At 40.5% G+C, this 24,592-nt stretch overlaps 1 protein-coding gene across 1 annotated transcript; it reads left to right on the top strand.

The window, feature by feature from the left end:
• Positions 1-4,346: 4,346 nt before the first annotated feature.
• Positions 4,347-18,902, top strand: LOC121175376 (double C2-like domain-containing protein alpha). Its single transcript, XM_041029130.1, has 10 exons — positions 4,347-4,705; positions 5,267-5,346; positions 6,069-6,143; positions 6,407-6,516; positions 9,016-9,142; positions 10,850-10,909; positions 15,009-15,208; positions 17,208-17,289; positions 17,592-17,688; positions 18,766-18,902. The coding sequence occupies exons 1-10, from the start codon at positions 4,351-4,353 to the stop codon at positions 18,900-18,902; spliced, it is 1,323 nt and encodes a 440-aa protein (XP_040885064.1). The 5' UTR covers positions 4,347-4,350.
• Positions 18,903-24,592: the final 5,690 nt, after the last annotated feature.

Raw genomic sequence — 24,592 nt, 5'->3', positions numbered from 1 at the left:
CTTCCTCCTCATCTTCCTCCTCCTGCATGCCGCTCTCCTCTTTCCCCTCTCTGCTCCCTGTTTTCATCTCAACTTCAACTACTGAACGTGCATTTAATTTTTAATGATACATGTAGAACTGGCACAGTCCCTCTCTCCCTCTCTCTCTTTCTCTCTCTCTCTCTCTACTCTCTGCTCCTCTCTTCACCACCTGTTAGTTAGTCTCCCTCTCCTCTCCGCACTGGAATCCCCTCTTTTTTTATGAGGAGTTTCACACTCACACTATCACTGAGGTAAGTCAACATTTTATTCTTTTTATTCTGAAATGCATACAGGTTGAATCTGCTGCCAAGGTTGGAAATTTTGTCATTTATATGTATTTTTTGTTTCCGTTCATTTCCCTGCATAAAATACACTTTATGTTTTACACCTCTTTTTTCTTTCCTTAATCATATCATCCGTCTCTTTCATCACATCCTCACTTGTCTTTCTGTTTCATTTATGCATGTGTGTGTTTTCTTGTTAACTTTGCATGAGAGAATAAAAACTAGTGCAGTAAAAAAAAAAAACAGACTGGCACAGGAGCACGTTTATTCTGCATCATTTTCACGCAGCAGACAGGTGCAACATGTGGCAGTCTGATTTTGTATCTTTGTACCTGCTCTTTCACTTTTTTTTAACACCTTCCAACACACACTGACACATGAAACACACACATTAAAGTTTACTCATCCCTGGCAGTCCAAAAATAACTTGGCTCTAATTGACAAGTGCTCACTGTCACTGTGGTTAGCTATAAATGATGTGCTGGCTATCACGCTCTAATGACTGCCTACACTTTGCAACACTGTGCTATACCATCTGCCTGTCAGCCAGTAAGCTTGTTATTTAAAGGTGAACAGAGCCCGCCGCAGGGGCCCATTGTATGTTGGACACAAGAGAAGAAGAAAACCAAGCCAAGAGAGAGGAAGAGAGAGATCCTCACGTACCCACAGGTGGAATAATGGTGTCTGAGAAAGACTGACGGAGAGATAATGAGAGAGATAAAGAGGGGAGAAGAAGAGAAGAGGTGGATTAGAAAGGTGGAGGTGAGAATGTAGAAGGAGGGAGGGTTGAGGGAAAGAGCCCCCATGCCTGTGATATGACTCTAATGTAAAGTGAAGGAGCTAAAAGAGGAGGAGGGGAGGCACAAAGATATTCCTGACTGCTGGCTTCTGGCAGCTTCATTCCTCTCTCTCAAAGCTGGAAGCCGACGCAACCTTACGAACATGTGTACGTACAAAGGGGCCATGCATGATACACTATACTGCATGTGGTTGCATAACTAACAGCCAAGGGGCTGCTGTATGTTGCTACTGTGGACATGTTGGGTCATTATCTTGTAGCTTATAGGAATTATGTAAAGTGAATTATGTAAAGTAGCTCAGCCATGTGCTGCAAGGCTGAGAGTCATGTACATAAATGAGCGTTACTGCATAAAAACCTGTAAAGCGTGAGGGGGAAATCTGCACCTTATTATTTTCGAGTGTGCGCTGCCACAACAAGATGATGATGAAAAGAGAAGATGAGAGAGATATTCCAGCTGGCAGCATGAGAGCGATCAATCATGAGCTCCCTGTGAGCTTCTGCTTCCCCGCGAGCTGCGTGCCACCAGGCCTCGCGGTTCTACGTTTGCTGCTGCTGCTACTGCTGGTGCTCGTGCTGCTCCAGCTTACGGCCACATCTGCCAGAACTGGGAGGCGACTGACTGCGCACATTATATCAACAGACACAAGTCTGCAACAGCTGCGCAGTATGTGTGTAGAGGAATGAATTAATGATCTGACAGAAGTGTATCTGCTTGTACATTTGCTTGTGTGCTTGTGTGAATGTATTGCTATATTTGTGTGCGTGTGCTTTGAGGGATTGCATATATTATTCATAAGGACAATCGTTATTATCTACTCACCCACGTTAATTAATCTTTCAATCAATTCTGGTCATAATCATCATCATCATCAGTTTCATTAACTTGTTTTCACCTGCTCCTTGTTTTGCAATCCTCCACTTAATTTAAGATTATTTCTTTCTGTGGGTGGATTCAGTGTTGTGTTATTGTTGTAGCAGATTGAAATGATGCTGTGGCTGTGATAAGCACTGGTTTATCTTCTCTCTACATTCATTCAGCTCGTATTTGAAAAACTGGGGTTTTCACGAGAATCAAAAAATCTTGTCCTGAAGTGCAAGAGTCTGAGTTTATCTCTGCGCTACTTAATTGAACAGTGTTGAACTCTGACCAGTTCGCCTTTGCTTCAGAAGTCGTTAATTGTGTTACTGTGGTCCTTAGTGGCACTGAAATGGCTGCTGCTGGTTTTTGAAAGGCAAGATGTCGATCATTTTCCGTTCCAGAGCCAGCACACTGTCGAAGTCCTTTCAGTAAAATGAGTGGAGGAAGTTTGCAGGCTGGCACGCTGCAGCGTGTTTCAGAAGTTTGTTTCATCTCCAGCCAAGAAAAGGCTGGATGAGCTGTGGTGTGCATCGCCCGCTGTTGTGCTCACAGCGGAAGGACTGGACCACACATGACAAATGACCCTCACTGCCTGTAATTCTGCTGAAGGTAAACAGTCAGAGGCGACAATTTCAGAGCCACTTTCTGCCAAAGCGCCACAGGTCATATTGACTTCATCCCGATGACCAAAGAGTCTGAAATTAATCTGTTTACTGGTTTTGACCCCACAAGCAGAAGTCAGTCGAAAATGAGAGTGTGGCCATTGGAGCCGATCTGCATCAATATTAAAGGAATAGTTCCACATTTTAAGAAATACATTCATAGATTTAGCATGCAGACTACTCTCATGTCTGCATGCTAAATTTAAAGCTACAGTCTGCAGCCAATTAGCTTAGCCAGCTAAATAGGAGTGGAAACAGCTAGCCTGGCTCTGTCAAAAGGTAATAAAATCAGCTTACCAGCAGCTTTAAATGTCACTAATGAACACATTTCACACCTTGTTTTTTTTTTAATCTGTCCGAAAACTGTAAAAATGAAAAGATGTGGATTTACAGCAGGTTATGCACCACACTATAACTTTGTTAATTCGAGAGATGTAGAGTTGCTGTTACCTTTGGACAGAGTCAGGCTACCTGTTCTCACCTATTTCCAGTCTTTGTGCTAAGCTAAGCTAACCATCTGCTGATTGTAGCTTTATATTTACCATGCAAACATGAGAGTGGTATCAATCTTCTCATCTAACTCTTGTCAAGAAAGTGAACAAGTGTATGTTGAACTATTCCTTTAACGTGGGTGCAGGTTTGAAATCATTCACTCCTTTAATTACTGCATTGACTGATTATCAATAAAGCACTTTCTCCGACTTTTTCATGCGGTTTACATTCTGACTCATCAAAATGACCACTAATTCTGACCATTTCTTTACATATCTCCCTCCTTAAAGCCTTTCCAAACTTCACAGACGTTCAACCAACAGACAACACCGAAAGTGCAAATATGCACTTCTCACTCTGAATCGATTAATGCAGAGAGAGCAGAAGGTAGTCTGGGGGGTGGGGGGGGGGGTTTGTTCGGTATTGAGGACAGAACGCCCCCTCAAGGCCTGCTGTCTTTAGACAACAAAAGCTGTGAGATATTTGTAATCCACCCCCCTCTTATTTATTTTGGGAAGAGAGCAGACACATCAGCCTTGTGGTCAACTGCTCTCCCTGCTAACACAACTTTATATAATCATCAGGACTCTTCTCTCCATCCAAGTACACTGAAGAGCGAGCCGCCCTGTAAAGACTTCATATCGTAATTACCTGTCTGTCTATGGAGAATCGTTAAGCACTTTAGATAACATGTATGCCTCAGCACTGAAATTTCATCAGGAATGATTAGGATCCGGGGGAGACCCCTATTATCCATTATCCTTTATCTCCCCTTATATGCTTGAGTTTATTCATAAGTATTCAATAGAAATGCTAATTTGTGCACATCCTCTGCTGTATTTTGTCATCTTATGAGTAATGACTTTCTCTTTAAAAGCGTTCTAATTATGGTGAAAAGTTTTCAGTGGGAGAGCAGTTTGAGATAAAAGCCTCCTATCATAAGTTCTTCTTTTTGACTATATGGCAAACAAGCAACTCCTGTTGGGTGTGATGATATCTTAGAGATGGCCAGATACTGGAAAAGATCCTATTTATCACAGGCCATCTTATTAAGATCACCTTGTTTCACTTGGTATTGCAGAAGAGAAATTGAGAACAGCAGCTCATATCTGTGGATCATTGTCTTCGCTCTTTCTTTGGCCGATTGCATTCCAGATTTTCAATTTTTCTGCTGCTAAAAAGAAATGTGATTTAACCTTGTAACTTCTCTGTCTCTTTCCCTCTAGCCCTATGACTGTGCGAAAAGGAAAACGTTTAGCCATCTCCATCCAGGAGCACATGGCTATCGACGTCTGCCCTGGCCCCATCCGCCCCATCCGTCAAATCTCTGCTTACTTCCCCCGCCTCTCGCCCACTTCTTCCTTCTCTGAGCCACTCTCACCCAATCAGGTGGCAGCTCCCACCGCGCTCAGCCCCAGCAGCGCGGGTCAAGGTGGAGGAGCTGTCGGAGGGGGAGGAGGTGGAGGAAGCAGCGGTCTGTTGTCACCGCTATTACCAGGAGGGGCAGGCGGAGGGGGTTCGCTGTCAGCCATGAGCAGCATGGACACCTCCATTGAGATCGACAGCTGTGACAGTGATGATAACAGTGAGTCACCTGAAAGTAATGACCTGTTTTCACTGGAGCTGCTTGAGCCAAAGAATAGGAATAACCCCACCACTGAAGTGAATTTGGGAGAAGAGGCCTAGGATAGTTCAGAACATTGTGTGTTTTTGTGACATCTCAAGCTTTCCATTCTGGGACATCACATAGGGAGTTCACAAACTATTTCTTGGCCAGGCAAAGTTTTACCTTTGGATGGAGCCAGGCTAGCTGTTTCCCCGTTTCCAGTCCTTGCACTAAGATAAGCCAAGCTATCTGCTGGCTGCAGCTGCACATTAGCTGCTCTCAATCTTCTCCTCACACTCGCAGCAAGAAAGTGAATAAGCACATAAATATTCCTTTAAACTAACAAAAAGATTGTTTCTAAGTGTCTGTTTGAGCGTCTACAACTAGATAACTGCTCCTGATGGTCTATAAGTTGTATTTCCCCCCTTCTATTATTCTCCATCTTTATTCCAAATAATAAAGTCATCAGGACAAAAGCGTTTAACAATGTAACTGACACCTAATTTCTTTGTGTACGACTTTTAATGAACTGCCTTCCAGCCTCCCTGGGGACTTTAGAGTTTGACCTACTGTATGAGAGAGCCACCAGCTCCTTACACTGCACAGTCCTGAGAGCAAAGGTAAATACTGTCCTTTGAAAACTCTACGGTAGCGAACATGGCAAACACTGTATCTGCTAAACATCAGCATCTTGCCACTGTAAGTGTGTTAACATGCTGACATTAGTATTTATCTCAAAGCACTGCTGTGCCTAAGTAAAGCCTTACAGAGCTGCTAGAACGGCTGTAGACTCTTAGCCTTGTTCTTTCTTTTTTACTTTGTGACTTCATTTAGTAGCTGATAAAAGGTTTGTGACCTGGTAAAATCACTGTAATTCAAAATAAAACCTTGCTGTGCTGTGTGGTCATGATTAAAAGAGACCTGCACATTTACATACAGCAAAATAAGGAAGGCATTATTCCAGTCATGCACCTGTTGATATGGCACATAAGCATTACATAAAAATTAGTCCCCCCTCTGAAGATGCTTTCTGATATTCAATCTGTAAATCGACAATTCTTACAGTAGAAAAACAGCTGAACAGCTATTTTGTTCCACTTTTTTAAGAAAGCAAATGAATGATTTCAGGTGCAGAGACCCAAGATAAATTTATTCCATCTCCCTATTGCTGCTTTGCTGAAGATTTCTGTTTTCATCCATCATTTTCTACATTGTTTTAAAACAGGCTATGTTTTCTGCAATAAATATTTCACTGTATTTAGCTGTTAAATTACAACTCCCTCATCTCCCCTCTACCACTGCGCTTTAGTCATCTTATATCTTCTCTGTCTGTGTCTATAAGGGTCTGAAACCGATGGATTTCAACGGTTTGGCTGATCCGTATGTGAAGCTGCATCTTCTGCCAGGAGCTTGCAAGGTCCAGTTTTATTATCAGAACATAGTTTCAATTGAAAAAAGACCTTGAGAAATTCATTGCTCTGGAATTTTGAGTGTACATCACCTTCATACTATAATTCTAGAGTTGCATCATGAAAATGCGAACAAATGTGCGCTGAAGCAAAATGACCTTGTAGCCAGTAAGAACTTGATTTCCTGTTGAGGTTGTTTGCTGCTTGCAGCTCTTAGAAAAGTCTGAGCGTTACTTTACTGTTTTCCTCTCCTCTCTGCTGTGATGTACAGGCCAATAAACTGAAAACCAAGACTGTTCGCAACACGCTGAACCCTGTATGGAACGAGACGCTCACCTACTGTGGAATCACAGAGGAAGACATGTACCGCAAAACACTCCGGTAAATGTTTGCTGTAGAAGCTTTCTCGCTATTTCTGTACTCCTCACTTCCTGCCTTCATGTTCTTTCTTTCCCATCAGAAAGCTGACTCCTGCTTACAAAGGATTTCTTATCATCTATCTCAATCACAGAGTCCTTTTCTCTTGGTTTGTAGGCCTTTATCCTTTCTGTTTCACCATGTTCCCTCTCTCTTTCTATTGCTGCTGATTCTTTGATTCTCCTCTGTCACTTCACCTTCGTTCCTCCCTGTCCTCAGATCTCCCCTCACTCCTTCTAAACCACTCCTTTCCCTTTATTTCCATCTGTCTCCCTGCCTCTCTCTTTCCATGTTGCAGTGACAGATTGAGGTCAGACTAAGCACCGTGGGGTGTTTTAATTTCATTGACCCCCTCCAGAGGTGACGAAAGCTGCGAATTGTCTCTGCCTGTGACTAAAACTTTGCCACAGCACACGTGGGAGAGGGATTTAAATAGGACTGACTGTTGATCTCTCGGGGGAAATTAGAGAAACAGGCCCTACCACTGGTCTGCGACACTGTGTTAATTCAGCAGAGGCGTTTAAAGATCAGGAGACAGAAAGTTTGACCTATTGAGACACGTGAACATGTTGAGGTTGCCCACTGCAATGCACTGATGTTAGAAATTGTCTGCCAAGTTATGTTTATCAGTGACTGAATGTGACCACATTTTTACATTTACATAAATCGTTATTAGAATTAATCTATTCTATTAAATCCATCCAAACCAGCTTAATATATTTCAGCCATCCAAAAAAAAAAAAAAAAAAAGCAACAGTGTCCTTCAGAATGTGAGGAAAAGGGTTTCTATCTAGACTTTGGATTTGAATTTGAATTTCAACACTTCCAGTACATTCAGAAATCCATCACAGAAAAGGGAGGTTTTCCAATTTCTCCAACAGCAGCTTCAATCGACCAGAACTCAATGCAACTGCAAGATACGCCACATTTTGAAAAAGAGCAGAACTCTTTATTTTTTCTAACCTGGAGAAACTGAAGCTATATATTCTTTTTGCTTCTCCAACTTAAAACATGCAGCAGCAGGCAACAAACTGCAACGTAATATATGAAGGTTTTGAACTGATTACAGTATCTGTTTATTTCTGTCTGACACTGACATTTAACTGACAATATGCATGCATTAGATTTATCACCCCGCTTTAGTGACATTATGAAATGTTTCAATGCAGGAAACACGAGCTGCCATAGTGACAGTAAAATTAGTATATTACTTAACTACACTCTTTGACCTCTTGACCCCCCATCGCTCCATCCTCAAGCCGTTTTCATCACAGATACCATCTTTATCCTCTCAGCACTGACTGACTTCACCTCCCTTTATTCTCCTCTGCTCTCATCTCTTTTGCCTCCCACCCTTGTCTTTTCTGTCTTTTGCTTTCTTGCATGTTCATTTTTTTCCTATTTTTGTTGCTATTAAATTCGACAGAGTTCAGGTCTCCTTTTGGCTAATAAGCTACTAGACTGGAAATTACCTCTGGCAGTGTCAACCCATATCTGGTGTCCCCAGGCAACTGGCCCTTGGCACCTTTCACATATCTGATATGCAATGTTTTATTATTGGAAGCTGAAGGCAGCAGGTGACTGTAAGGTTTCATTCCTTTGGTTATGAATTCACATAAAAGTTGAATAAAACAGCAGATGAAGAGGACGCATGTTCATATCTGAATTTCTCCTCTGTCAGATTGCATTCTTAATTTTCTTCTTCTTCTCATCGCATGTCTTTCATTCACATTTACATAAAAGACAGAAAAAAGTAATCACACTGGACTCAAGTTAGCCTGTAGCATACTGATTCATCACTTCTGCCTATAGACATGCACATTTGCACGCATAAATGACTCCTCACACACACACGCACACACACACACACACACACACACACACACACACACACACACACACACACACACACACACACACACACACACACACACACACACACACACACAGATTTAAATAAATTCTTCCGTTTTTATCTCTACCTCTCACCCACGTCACTCCATCCTTCACTCGGCAGCTTTTGATTTCACATATGCAGCCTCCCTGGATCTCCTTCACTCCTCTCTGCTGCTCCCACCCACATATGCATTTCGGGTGACATTATGGCAGGTGTAAAAGTTTGCTAGGCCCATAAATATGGATTGACTTAACCTTGCAGATGCACTTTCACACTATCTGAATTCCCACGGGAAGAAAAATGGTAATTACTTGTAAAATGTGTGTATACAGATGCTGGATTTATATGGAGGTGTGCTCTTTAATTCAGGTCAGGTTTCTGTCAACAGTTTGCTTCCCTCATTATAAGAATGCCACAACATTCGGAATACACAAAAGCACACTTTATCTGTCTACTTTAAATTTTTTAACTTTCCCAGCTTACCTTCTCTTATTTTTAATCATGTTTCCTTCTCTTTCCATCGTTGTCTTTTGCTGTCCCCTCCCTCCTCTGTCTCTTACTCCCAGGGTGTCCGTGTGCGACGAAGACAAGCTGACACATAATGAGTTCATCGGGGAATCGCGGGTGGCCCTGCGCCGTGTGAAGCCTGACCAGACCAAACACTTTAACATCTGTTTGGAGCATCCACCTCCTGTGAGGAGAAGAGAGGGGACCAGAAAGAATAAAAAGAGGGATAGGGAAGAAAGATTAAAAGGAACGAAAGAGGAAAAGGAGGATACAATATTATAGTCAGGACATTGTTTACGTGCCAACAGGGAGGTGTTCAAATGTCGATATTTAGTAGACATACCAATCCACTCTAAAGCTAAGCACACACCTGGGTCTCATCTTATATAAACACCAACCTGTTGGTGGATTTGTGGTATCATTAGAGAAAGAGCTAAACAAATGCTTCCCAAAAATCTGCTGGACGAAATGTCCCATGTCCCCAAATACCTCAGCTCACCCAAGATCCCCGCTTTATTCGAGATTAAATATGAACTAACACTTAATATTAATATTTGAGAGTAAACAGAAAAAAATAGGCTGACTTTCCTGTTACGTAAACACACATGCAACAAATACAACAACAAATATTAAAGTTGCACAGGTACCACTTTCTAATACAGAACCATTTATAAAAGTTGTGATTAATGGCTTTTTTAATGGTTAGTAAATCATTTCTTAAAGCTGCATAAGCCAGTTTTCAGGTTGTGGAAAAAAAAACCTACACTGCTGTTTATCATTTCTCTTTGGTAATAATGCAGTATAAAATGCTTAATCATTAATAACTGCTTAGGAAGCTGGGCCAATCACTCAAAGGGATTTTTCACAACCTGGCAACCCAAAATTTGTGTGTTATTGATTCATTCATTCAAAGCACATTCAACAAAGTACATGGGTGCCCAATAATGATTCCAAAACCATGGGCTTTAATCTGCTGCTGTAACAGCCTCCACTCTTTGCAGAAAGCTTTCTACAAGACTTTGGCTCAGGGCTCTGTGCAAGCCAGTTTTTCGACACCAAACGCAGAGAAAACCATGAGAAAATTTCTTTCTGGGCCTCACTTTGTGCACAAAGGACACCATTATCTTCAAACAGGAATAGAGGCTTCAGCAAACTGTTGCCTCTAAGTTGGAAACACGCTATTGTCTGTGCGAATTCTTGTTCATTGTATTCTGTAGCATTAAGATTTCCCCTGATTTTCACTAAGAGGCCCAAACTAAGAACCAAAACCAACAGCTCCAGGACAGGGGTGTCTGCATATTTTTGGCCATAGATTATATCATGCATTAAGCCAATATCAATATTTAAGGTAGGGGACAGAGTATCATATCTATTCTTATAGCCCACAAATAGCTTTTTGTGCAGACTAAATGTCAGCCGGGTCACACGTGGGAAAAGGGTACACAGAGATTGGAGGGAATAAAAGGTGAGGAGAAAGAGCGAGAGGAGAGGGAGGCCGGCAGAGCGTCAATAGAGAGAGAGCAAGCGAGAGAGATGAGAAACAAATGGATTAAAAAATAAAAGTGGTGCAGTGCGGGGGGCATGTGTGTGAAAAGCGGTTGGGAGGGTGCTGGGTTTTTGTTCTTTATGAGTTGGAAGGGGCTGTTGGTATTAAATTGGCCCTCTGAGGCCGGTGGCCACTCTGCGATCAAACACTGAGGCCCCTCTGTCATCCTGCAAACCAGACACTGTGTCAGACCTGTAATTTTCAAAGTGGCCTCACCCTCGACGCAGTACATCTATCCCTTCCTCTTCATCCTCCTCTCCTCTAAGCTGCTTGTACAGCTTTTCTGTCAGTCATATCCCCTGTTATTTATCTCCTTCTCTTCTTTTTTTTACTCTCTCCACCTCCAGCTGCCATCACCGACTGCGATGAGCACAGCCTTGAGAGGAATCTCCTGCTACCTGAGAGAGGTGAACACATGACTTCTCTGTCTGTTGTGGTCGACATGACCCTCCTTCTGTCTGTCTATCCTCTTACAAGTCCAGCTTTCAGCCTGTCATAAAGGACTACAACCAGTCTTTTGGGGACTGTTTGGTCACCTTGTCCATTATGGAACTAAATGACAAAATGGCTCCAAAAATAATATTTCCGTGTCTTTGATCTGTTCTGTTGTAGCTCACAGACTATGACAAGCATTATTGTAAAATTGTTAAGAGTAAAAATATTAGTAATCCAAGGTTACCATTAATTTTTGTTCTACAGTCTCTATATTCTTTTGAAAACAAAATTGCCTAAGCAACAGGTTTTTCCATTTGCATCTAACTGGTGACAAAACAAGTAGTAGATTGATTCATTAATTAAGCAAAAGTAATCCACAACAATTTAGATAATTGATTTATCATTTTAGTCATTTGTCCTGCGATTTGCTGCTTTGCTCTGTTTGTTGAAGGCAACACCTTAGACTCCAGAAAACAAGAATATTTTTCAATATAACCTGACATTTTATAAACTAAATAGTTAATCAGTAATTAGATTCATGATGAAAAAAAATCACATCTAATCACCTAGATGCTGTTCCAGGCATCTATTAGTTTCCAGTCAATTCCATGAGAAATGACAATCAATTAGCCAACTCACTTGAGTCATGTAAACCATTAAACCAGCGTTAATTTATTGTTGTGAGGTAATTAATTACAGTACATTTCAAATCGTCCTGTGGCTAAATGGGAAAATTGAGTTTGATTTTTATGTCACAGGGAAATGAATCAAAATTAAAGGCTTCCTGATGTATTAATGTCTAAATAGCCTTTTACAGTTGTAGCTGGTGGAGGTGGAACAATTTTGAACTATTATGTAAACTGATCTGCAGGTTGATCTGCAAAAAAAAAACAATCTCAAGAAGATGTTTCTGAATATAATTACATCCTAATCAACTACTTTTAAATCTTTTTCTTTTAAATTATTTAAAAGTAGAAAAATTATGAAAATGTAACTGTTGTCCTTATATATAGGGGTTCATTTATACAGTAAGTCTTTATGTAATCTATTTCTTCATGGCTCACTTCATGAATCTATTTATCATTAATGTTCTGTTATTTATTTGTATCTCTTCTAAAGTCTTCTTTGTGTTTATCTTAATTGCTTTTGCAATTATTATATTTATCTTTTATCTTTATTTATTCAGTTGTCCATTGATTGTTTGTAAAGACAAAAACAAACAAATAACAATCAGCTAACATAGCCACCGCAGGCTACTTGTTATTCCAGACAAAACTAGAAGGACACTTAGAGAGCTCAGATCTCCACCAAGGCCAATGTCAAACAAACTAACAAACAGACACGGTTGAAAACAGGAAGGAGCAGTAAAAAACCCTGAGTGCATTGAAGTGATCAAGGTTGTTTCTTATTACAAATTCAACCTTTTAACCATTTTTAAGAGGCAGAATTGTATAGTTTGCCTTTCACAAGTTAAAAAAATATAAAGGTTTCTAGTGAAAGAGCAAAATAAGTGATCTGGTCCTTTAATGAACAATCCAATCTCAGAGCTGTCACAAATTCTTAATGTCTCAGTTCTTTTGAACACAGATTTCAGAGCCAATCCTCTCATCACAGTAAATTAACAAAGGGGCTAAACCAAAGGACTGTGTAGCTCTTTAACTTCATTAAGATAACTGGAGTAAAACAGCTTCCTCTGTGTTTCTCACCATATTCAACGTTGTTTAATGTGTATGCCGATCATCTCGCCTGTTCTCTCGCCTTGCAAACCCACCCACAATCTCATCTTGTTCCCAGTCATCTGTCACTTTGTGTGTGTGTGTGTGTGTGGCTGGCTCCACATTGATGCCTGTTTATTTCCACCTCCCTAATGAGTTGCTCTCTATCGATCTGTGAAGGTCTGAGCTGTTTTATTACCAAATACCTGGTACAAATTATTCTCACTAATTGTGAGTTTCAGAGTCTTCTACTCATTGACGACAGATGGTGAACTGGCTGTTGGCAGTAATGATAATTCCCAAAGAAAGAGGATAGATAATTCCCAAAGACAAGGAGAGTGGAAAGGCAGGAAGGAGAGAATTAGGAAAAAGAAGGGGGTAGGCTGTTGAGACAATTAGAAACAGGGAGGGAGGAGCATGCAGGAGTGTGGGGCGTGTGGCATATTGATTGCCTTGGCTGTGTCCACCTTTCGCCTGAAGATAAGACTTAATGAGAGATGGAGAGATCTAAAGGGGAGGAGAGACATTTAGGGAAAAAATACAGTACAGGAGTGATAGAACTCATTTTGTATTAAAATTGTATTACAGGCAGTAGAACAGAGCCCTCTCCATTTTCTGTGGTGAAACACCAAAGATAGCTCGGTTGAAAATCATGCACCTGCAGTGCAGAAAAATCCTGAAATAGCAGACGTGCGTCTTTCCTATAAATAACATACATGTATTGGTGCTGTTGGCCATGAGGGTGAGTCACGGTCCTGTGAGAACATCGTCTTCTCCTTCTTCACCCTCTGCTGCTGCTGCTTCCTTGCTTTTTTTCATCTGTCACTTTGAATCTTCTCTGTTGTTTCACTTGTTGTCAAATGCGTTGGTAACAGTTTGATGTTGTCCACGGAAAATACCCGGGCCAGGAGCGACACAGAGTATTAATAAGACTTAAGGGATGGTGCTTCAGTTTGTCCAAGACAGGTCTTTGCCATCGGAACAACAGCACTCCTGTTTTGCTCTCGATGACAGTCATTTGAGCTGTGGCAGATGAGCTCAAATGTTAGATGAAAGTCAGCGTGCTCTTTAGATGGATCTGCTTACGAGAGGAAGAAGAGAAATGAGCCACATCACAATGAGGAACACAAAGTACATTTTAAAGAATGACCATGCAACTTCTGAGAGAAGAAATGGCCCATTCTTCTTCTCACAAATAAAATGTTGAATTCATACACAAAAAAAAAATCACCCTTGCTCGAGCCAATACACTACAGGTGTACTGGATCCAGGTGTTTTGCAGCCACAGGCCATATGAACAGTAGCATATGGTGGCTAATGTTTGCAGCCTATAAATGAGCCATCTTGCTCTTGCTGTTTACCATTATGCTACGTGATCAGAATTTAGGGGTCCAGATTAAGTGTCAAGTTTTGGGTGCGGTTTGGACCATTTTGTTGTGTAATTCTACACAAGCTGAGCCAGGTCCAGGTTTAATTGTTTCAAAATGTAATTTCTCTTCGTACTTATTGGGTGTTATGTGTTGCATAAGGATTAGCTGGAGTTGTGTTTTAGGCCTGCACAGAGGTGTCCTACTGTTACACAGTTTTAACATTCCTGCGACTTGTGGCAAAAGTAGCTACTGTTCACCCAAAGTTAGGCGTGTTTCAATATTTGCTGTGCTTCCAAATCTTCACTGTATTCCGACGGTTTGTTTTCACTGTGGCTTTAAACCTACATCAATTGATTTTTTTTGGTCTCTGTAAAAACAACATATAATCACCTCATTGAGTTGATATGGTGAGCGTGTTAGTAAGCAGCTGTGGCTTATTTGCACATTGAACACAAGGAGCAACATTAGCATTCATTTGAAATTGTGTCCCCAAGTCCAATATTCACTCTCCTTTTAGATTTGTTTAGCTCTCCAATATTTCCTGAGGGGAATATCTTGCTGTTTAGCTGCTAAATGCTCCATGTATGATCAGCAGCTGGTAGCTAATGGTCTGTCATTTGGTGTTGGGCAGGTACTTTGGGTTTATCGCAGCAGTTGGACATGATGCTGATGGGAGTGGTGGCAGTAAAGTTGCAGACTGTTCAACTAAAATAAATAGTTCATCACTATGAGAGCAGCCCCTCTCACATTACACATGGCCATTTAATCCATAAGTAATATGAAAACATTGATTACAACAGCTTTAAAGAACAACTCGATTATTGTTGCCCGTTTCATCAGCAGGTCGTGGCACAAGACTCTGATTCATCATTTTCAATATATGAGACATAATTTTAACTCTGAACCTTTATCAACCAGAAATGCAGCTCACGCAGCTCTCCCCGATTTTTTTTCTTCCTACCTGTTGTATCCCCTCTCTCCTTCAGTGGGAGACGGAGCAGCAGAGAAGTCTAGAGGAGAGAGGCCGTTTGCTGCTCTGCCTGCAGTATCTCCCCCCAGCCAGTGATGGCGATGTGAAGGGCGAGGCCAAGGAGAGGGCTCGTGGAGGGCTGTGTGTGGGCGTCAAACGCTGTGCCCACCTGGCAGCCATGGATGTCAACGGCTACTCAGACCCCTATGTTAAAACGTAAGGAGGACATCAAACCAGTGACTGAAAACTATGAAATTTATATGCATTGCTGTATTTAATTAACTAGAAGAATGTTTATATCTTAATGAAAAACAATTAACAACTGGACAGGTTTAAAATGAAGAATACACAATATACACAGCTTAGACTGATTTACTGTCAATTCACAATCCTCATTTCAGACCAATTACCACATGACCTATCCAGCGCCAATCTCCTTCTCCACCTTAATACCTGTGTTTGGTCTTAACCCGCCGCTGGCTCATATTGACCCCATGAATCACCCTCTGTCGCCCCTCATGAATGATATATGACTTCTGTTAACCCCTCATAAAGTAATGGTGACAGATGAGAGCAGCTTTCACACAAGTGGAAGCAATTGTTAAATATGTCACTCATCCATCAAGATAATGATAACTGTGTGTGTGTGTGTATTGACAGCCTTCAAAATGGACTGAAAGGCAGTGACATGATCTAATGTTATGGGCGTACTGTATCACCCAGAGGAGATGCAAGATTAAGAAAAACAGAGTTGGGTGCTATTGTTAGTGTCACAGAGGTCCTCAGAGGAGTTTCATTACTCACTGATGAAAGAAAAGCAATACCGTGTGTGTGCATGTGGGTTTGTGCCTGTGCTAGAGAGGGCAGGGAGGTCCCTGGGTTGAATGATGCACCCTGACAGAAACTGGACAAATGAGCTTTAAAATCCCCCTTCTTCTTCACTCACTGAGTGTGGATTCTGGCTTTGAGGTTGTTTCTGGAATGAGAAAAACACAAAACAACCTCCCATTAAACATACATTCATACACACACATAAATATGAGCATGCCACCATGCTTGCCTCACCTCAGTACACACTCACAATCTCCCTTCTCCTTCCCCGTCATGCCTCAAACTCAAGTTTTCCCCCCTCCTTCCTTACCGCCACCGAACCTACGCGTACGTCCCTCACACATCCACAGTAATACATCACGCACCTTGTTACATTTCAGATGCACGCTCGCATCTTTGCCCTTTGGCGGGAGCTTTTTCTCAGATGCTTTGTTGTGTCTGAGAGCGTGTGGGAACATACGCTCTCCGAGCTGTGGGTGGTGGGTGGAAAGCAAATGTGAATAGAGATTTTGCCACGCTCCTTCCAGCTGGCTTAAAAATATCCTAAGAATTTAATGACAGCTCGCAAAGGGATGCTGAGCTTTTTCAGTCTGTGCTGTGTTGGTGAAGGAATTACAGATCCGTCCTCGCACTCACACAGTGTTAGTTTCACAAATAATACATAAAAACCTTTGAGTACAGTTAGTTGCTTTCCTGCTGAGAGTTAGATGAGGATATTGACACTACTGTCTGTTTGTTTATTATGAAGCTACAGGCAGCAACTGGTTAGTGTAGCTTAGCACGTAGAGTGATAACTGGGAAAACTACTAGTCTGGCTCTGTCCAGAGGTAGCAGTCTGCCTACTAGCACCTGTAAAACTAATATTAATAAATAAATAAAATACCCTATATTTTATTCATGCAATTTTTTACAAAGTGTATAAATTACATGTTATTCCTAGAGCTGTTGTGATTTTGTTCCTTTGGACAGACCCTTAATAGCTGTTTCCCCTTCTTTCCCATTCCCGTTCTAAGCTAAGCTTATCAGCTGCTGGCTGTAGCGTGATGTTCAACATATAGATTTTACACTCAACATATTTCCCAAAATGATCAACTATTCCTCAGAGTAATTACTTTTTCCTGAATCACCTGTCGGTGAAAAAGTCAGCATTAATGAAGTAAAAGAGAGACATGACAGGAAAACACATGAAATCTGTCCATCACTGACTGTAATTCCTGAATGAAAATAATGATTATCTTTATGTATGAACTTACTCTGACCTTTGTATAGTCATAGCTGGTATTTGCAGTTGCCCTTAGTGCTTTACTATGACTTTCAGCAGTACTGTGACTTTTGAATGTTAATGACCAGACTCATGTATGATGGTGTCACATTCCTGTCTCAGGTATCTCAAGCCAGATGTTCACAAGAAATCCAAGCACAAAACAGCAGTCATAAAGAAGACTCTCAACCCAGAGTTTAATGAGGTAGCTATCTATGTTTGTGCACTTGAATGTGTATAACTGTGGGAGGGGGGGAGTGCATTAGCAATGGCTGAATGTAAAGAGACAGCTCATTTAGACTTATAGTCCTCAGAGACACTGTGCTGCATACAAAGTTTCTGCAACCTTTTTGTAAGACAGCCAATTACAGTATGCATATGATTATCTGCTGCCTCATTAGTGAGTATTGTATAGGTTTAAAGAAGACGACCAACATGTGTGTTAGGTGTGATCTTTTGACCTCTGCTCTTGACATCCATCCTTTTCCCCTCTTTGTTTTCTCTCAGGAGTTCTTCTATGAAATCTCCTTCTCAGAGTTAGCTACCAAGACGCTGGAGGTCACAGTGTGGGATTACGACCTGGGAAAGTCCAATGACTTCATAGGTGAGCTGACACCACAAGCACACTGCCAACTAATAATTTCCTGCTGGTGATTTTTGGATCACTGATTAGCTGGCTGGCTACTTTATTAGCAGTCTAATAATGTTGTACCCATGGTAGATGTTGCCAAAGATATTTTAAGATGTTCTCTATTGTAAGCTATCATCTGAGTGCAGCATTGTGTGTAATTTGCAGGGTTTAGTTGCCAAAAGGGTGTCAGTGACATTTTGGCTGAAAATGAGCTTCATACTATACTTGCTTTCTGAGTGGGAGTAAGTAATTTCATAATTTGAATAACTTTTGTGTGCTTCTACTTTTTCTGGGATCTTTTAAAAGTTTTTCTTTCTTACAGTAGTTGAAGGTTCAGTCTGGGGTTTTTCTATATCCTTTTTTATTTTTAATAAATCCTAAGAAAAGACCAAAACTGACAGTGCTTTAGCCTGTCTTTCAGTATTTTCCAACTTCCCATCCCTGTTCATGGCACAGCCCCAAGCTCACTTGTTTCTACAGGAGACAGAAATCCTTAAATGCAGGTAACAAATAAATGGCTTCTCTTTTTAAAAAGGCTCGGTAATTTCTTAAAACCACTGGGCACTGTAGTTCTCAGCATCAGTCAGTGATACAGGGGTGAATGGTACATTTGTTGGTGACTGTTCTCATCTGTGGATCAATACACATTGCGTGGTCTGGTGAGTATCTCCAGCAACAGGATGGTGTATATTTGGGACTGAGCCAAAATAACTACGGTTCCCCTGCTGATGGTGATGGAGGAATGAGTCTCCTTGTGCAATAAAATAACGCAGTAGAAAAGAAAACAACACAATAACAATTGAAGATTTTCTATAGACCTGCAAGGTGTAGGTTGAAGCTATAGCTAATTACACCTACACTTCTTACAACACACTACAATCTATTTGGCATCAAAAGCATGAAACATACTGTACTAATTCCAACATGCCATTCTGATGATACATTTTCTATTCATTTTTTAAACATTGCTACTCACTGTTTGTTTTTTTGAACATGCACTCTCTTCTCTGGTTTTACTGACATGATCATATTTTTTTTGTCTCCTGTCAGGGGGTGTGTCTTTAGGGTGTCACTCACAGGGAGAGACTCTGCAGCACTGGATAGACTGTCTGAAGAACAAGGGAAAGAAGGTGGAGCGCTGGCACACGCTGACCAACGAGCTGCCCGGATCCACGCTGCAGGAATGAACTGAGCCTCTACCACTGCACTGACACCAGAGAGACTGCCTGAAGACTCGGGATGAGAGACCTTTCACCGCATGCTCTGAGGATGTTCTGCATGTTTATGACAGATTCATATCCTACTTACTTTGTGTCATAAATGAGTTCATAATTCACAACAACATACCCAAAGGGGTCACATTCAGAGATCAATACTCTAATCTTGGATTTAAATAGACCCGATGCAAATCTGGAAAACCATCCCTACCGTAAAGCTGTGATTGTGAGAATTTTCATAATCATATTCATAGGGATCCATGTCCCTGTTGTGGATTTTATGTTAATCTAAAGGCTCCTCTGCACTGCTCCAAACTGGTCAGATCTCACTCAACAAGAAAAACTGAAATCGTGCAAGAAAGTAAAATGAGGGAGAAAGGCGAATTATTCTGCAGTTCGGCTCTCGTCTCGTCCCTCATGTCAGGTTTGCTTGCTCTTATTTAATTTGGCCTGTTATTTTCATTAACTGCTGACATTAAAACTCCACTGTTATGGCCATCTGTCTCACAGCGCACATACCTCTCCCTTGCAATAATGTTTTGCCTAATGCTTCCGAAGATTTCCAAGTGGTCTTAATACTGTCAGACGTTTTTGTATCTATTGATCTGATTGCCACTGGATTGCCTGCAGACAGCACAACCCAATAAGATAATTGGTTCTTCCATGTTGATGGTTTGTGTCAGTTATTTGCATGTTTGGTGTTGGTGGAGAAAACTAAAAGACAAATGTGTGCCAGACTCTGCTGCAGGATGAAATGTTCATCATTGTGTTGTTCCCAATTCTCCTGAGGTGCGTTGCTCTGATTAACTAAACAGAATTTTTGTTTTCTTCAAGGGTAGCAGGTTTTTTGTTTTGTTTTATCTTGTTCACAGTTGTTTGATGTGTCAGCTGAAATATCACTGTCAGTTTCTTGTTGATGACACATTGGTGTTAATCTACTTTTGCTTCTCAGTGCTTAATTTGTAAGGAAGAGGATGGTGGTGTAATTAGCAGAAAAGTTGCAGAGTTGATTGTTCGGCAGAGAGTTGTGCATGGTCGTACCCGTATTTACTGACAGACAGTAAATAAAATCATCAGCCCTTATTTAATATCTGAATAACAAATATGAGTTGTTGTATAGAGCACAGTGTTGTCTAATAACTCTCCATCGCTGCTGCTTTACTATGGATTGCAGGTTTTATTTGTACTCAGTCTCGTGCAAAAAGAGGCATGCTGAAAATAACAATGGTGTTCATATGTAAATATGTACTGTGTTTCACTTGCTTTGGATGTTTGTCTTTTGGAACATAAAGTGTGCATGGTTGTTTCTTTTTTTTTTTTTTCATAAAACATTCACATTGAGTTATTGCGTGCATTGAATTTCTATTATATTTGCTCCATGGTTCCAAAGTATCCTTTCTCAGTCTCTAATATTTACTCACGGCTCAGAGGCGGTCCAGTAAAGCCAACGCTGCCACCTAGTATTCAGGATCCACAATTGCAGCCTCTTCTCTGACAGTAATGTAGACAGAAGGGATCCAGGAGACGTGTCCGAGAGGCACAGGTGAAAGAAAATCAACAAAAGTATCAGTGTTAGTTCAACACTTTACACTTCCAATTTTGTATAAGACAAACACCAGATCTGTGATTCTGTGATTACCTATGATCAGTCAGATTAAAATAAGCCCAGTCATAGCATGTAACCTCCAAACAATCATATCGAAGTAACAGCCGTTTACAATCTTATAGTTAATTGTGAAATCACTTCTGAAAACACAGTATTAAAATTTAAATGTCACTGCATTTATAGCATTTAAATATTTTACTTTTAAAACAATCTTTCTGAATTAATGTGCATTGAACTCACCTATGTGAAACACTTAAGTGGCACAACTTCAAAAAACTAGAATAATGTGAAAGTCAAATTCAAATAATACAAAGCTTTGAGCTAAAAATTCAAATCACATCACAAATCAAGTTAGCCCACACCCAAATTAGATTATTCAGACACCAGAGCTTAACATGACAAATGAAACTTCTTTGTAACAGAAGAAACTTCTTCCTTTTTAATCACACAAGATCTGACTGGACAGAGGACTTACTGATTCTAGTCATACTCAGCTGATATCGTTAGTGGTTCACATACTTAAGCTTTTTTCCTGCCTGTGCAGCCTCATTTTATTTTGTGCAAATGTTTGTTTCAGTTACTTACCTAACGTGGTGACCTGGCTCAGGTGGCCACAACAAAAGGGAGACATACTGCAGGTAATAATTAGGAATAGTTCATTAAACCAAATTAAACTAAACTAAACTGAAGTGCCAAATTAAATATTTACAATCTGGGGTGTGGGAATCAATCAAGTTCAGAGTGTGTGGTGTGTATAAGTGAAGGGTGTGGGGGTAGGAGTTGTAAGGTGCCTGACAAAATGTAAAGATAAACTTCAACAACACAACCAGCAGCGGATGTGTAGTGCCTGTGGAGAGGAGCAGAGAAAGAGAGTGGTTAGACTGCCTGGTCTTATGTAACCTAGAACACACTGGGCGCCACAGGTGTTCCAGATCACTCTAATCAGCTACCTGGAAAGAGATCAAACCTCAAGAGGACCCCAGGGCTCATTACTCTAGGTTTAAGTTTGGAGCAAATCGGATGTTGGATCAAGCTAATTTCGATAATTCATCCTGAATTATCAATTTCAGTCAGATCAACTGAACTTCTCACTTTTTCCATTTGACAGGGAGGTCACAGGTCAGAAGTCAGGGTCAGGACATCAGGATGTTTGTATGCATGGATGGATCATCATGCTCTATGGCTCACCACGAGCTGACTGAATGTCTGACTCAGAGACAGAGTCACGGACGTCAGGACGGAGACTCGGTTTAGATTTTAAATAGAACAGAGGGGTCAGAAAAACACAGCTCTTTGCCGCTTCACATTTTCTGATTATTGTGCATTTTCTCGTGTATCCTGAGTGGGAAATCAGAGAAGGCTACTACTGTTTCATCTTAGTCACTGTTTGTTCCTCCCTGTGCTCAAACATCAGCTGCACTGTTGGATGTCTGTCCTCTGCAGATCCTGTCAGCAGAGGGAAAGAATTATCTTCATGATACTACTGCTGCTGCTATGAATACTAATAACTTTGCTTTTTTATTGCACTTAAAAAAAAAAAAACAAAAGCAAAAAGTGCTTTGCAAAGAGCTGGAAAATGTGTTGTCCAAATTGAATACTGAACAATAAGATGACGTAAAAACAAAATTATCTATCTAAAATAATCACAAACAACTAAAAAAAAAAACAAAAAAACAAAAACAAAATGAAGTTTACACTGAGTGAAATATTCAAAACTAAGATTTTTTTTAATTGCTGTACAGTTCAGTCAAATGTAAATATTATGTAATCTTCATTATTTGATATACATTTGGTGTCTTTGGTAACGTTGAAATTTTAAGCAAAAGTTCGGCAGGTTTGAACAATGTTTGTCTGCACAGAATGAGTTATAATCACTGCTTCACCAGCAGCACAGTGAAAAACTGTGAAAAATGAGAAGGGACTCTAAACATTCGGTTTCTATGGCATCTTCGAGAATACCAAAGACGCTCACCTAGTGATCAAAAATGTCTAATTAGAATCAAAAGAGCATCAGTGTCAGAAGATGTAATACCATCTAAAAGAAGATTTCATCAGGATACAATCAGGTCAAAAACATGCTGTCCTTAAAAGATAAAAAAAATAAATAAATAAATAAATTATGCCACAAATTCCTGTACTAAAAACTCACCCTCTAGTGATTCAGACAGATTTTAATATAACCATTAAAATAATAAAAGTAGTTATTTTGCTCAGGGAGGATTAATCTAAAATCCAGCGGTTTAGCAGATTTCTGTGAAAATCACAAACATTTGTTTAAACCTAAACCCTGTCTGCTCTGCAGGGACCAGAGCCAGCATTACAGTTTATTTAGAAAACACATGGACATTAATGACAGTCTCTGGCAGCTCACCACCCCACAAAGTAACGGCTGTCTGATGCTCTGAAAAAGTCTTGATTTTGAGAAACATTCACATTATCGTTTGCCTTGTGAAGAAAAAAAAATTCCTTTATTTACTGAAGGTGAAATAATCTTTGCATGATCATCTCATAACACTAAAGCTGGCAGTATTAAAAAAAAAAAAAAAAAAAAACAATGTGAGAAAAAGCTGCTGCAGTGATGCTACTGAAAATAAAAGATACAAAGAGCCCTGAAGACACCACAGTCTGATGGATGATGCAGAAAACCTAAGAGCTTTAATGGAAATATTACAGTTATATTTCACCACAGAGGGACAGAACTCTGAATCTATTCTGTGATGATGGGTAGTTTTCATTAGAGAGCCAGTAATAAGCACATTACTGCCAACTAGCCAGGATTGTGATGAAAACTTGGGGTTGCAGCTAACAGAGGATGCTGAAGTGTGGCAGTGGTGCTGTACAGTAATAACGGGCCAAATCACAGCCTGAAGCTCCCATCACATTTTAATTAGGCTGCGTTTGTGTGGATGTTGCAAAGGTACTCAATTATAACCCAGTTCATGAGTAGATTTTGAGTGAATTCCATAATTTCCCTCGGCCCCTCATTGTCACATGTTTATTAGTGTGAAATTCCATCGTGGGCTTGGAATAATTTGCAGGAGAAACTTAATTTGGACACTCTGCTTTCTCACCAAGCATCCATACACTACATTTAAAATGACAGACAGACAGACAGACAGACAGACAGACAGACAGACAGATAGATAGATAGATAGATAGATAGATAGATAGATAGACAGACAGACAGACAGACAGACAGACAGACAGACAGTTAGATAGTTAGATAGTTAGATAGATAAAAAGGCCTGATTGAGGAGGGTTTCGGTCCACTTGCTAAAACACATGCTAAAATGTTGTTTTACAACAGATGAATTTACTCATACACACGATGAAAATAAGTAGTTAATAATTAATTTGTCTCTGATGTTGAAGGTGACAACACAGAACTTAGTGGCAAATTATTCACTGTTTAGAGACTGCGTTAAATATTAATGGTGTCTGTAGAGAAATAACAAATGTAAATTATGTTTGAAGCTGAGCCAAAGAACTGCAGCGAAAATCTCCCTCCTCTTACACAGCAAACCCAGCAGTGTGAGTGTAAATAATAAAATGAATGATGGCTCAATTCCATGACGCTTCAGCTTTGACAGTTCTTGACAACAAACTTTAAAAAGTTCCCTCAGTCAACACACAGCAGCCCATAAAACGAGAGCTGAGAATTTGTTGTGTTGACAGCAGGTGAAGAAGTCTCTGAAAGTCTACTGGTGTTTACAGGCAGCTGTGACTGAACTGAATACAGTAGAGTACAGTAGAGTCAGAATGAGCCATGAATACAAACTGATTCTAGATTCTCTTTCCAAAGGGAAAATCCACAACAATCCATCTCAGCATTAATTCACTGTCATAACAATTATTTTTCCGCCTCAGCTCTCTCTGCAGATTAATCAGGCACTAATAGAACAGCATTGCCACAGGTCAGTATGTCTCATTATGCCGTTATCTCCTATGCAGACTGACAGGATGATCATGATGCATCCAAACGCTGCCAAGCTGACTCACGGCCTCAGTGTTTATGTGACCCAGCTGGATAATCCCTGACCCACTTACTGCATCT

This window comes from Toxotes jaculatrix, chromosome 21 (assembly GCF_017976425.1).
Source record: "Toxotes jaculatrix isolate fToxJac2 chromosome 21, fToxJac2.pri, whole genome shotgun sequence".
In the NCBI taxonomy this organism is placed as follows: Eukaryota; Metazoa; Chordata; class Actinopteri; family Toxotidae; genus Toxotes; species Toxotes jaculatrix.
The sequence above is the reverse complement of the archived record's forward strand: the minus strand, read 5'-3'. Positions and strand labels throughout refer to the sequence as shown.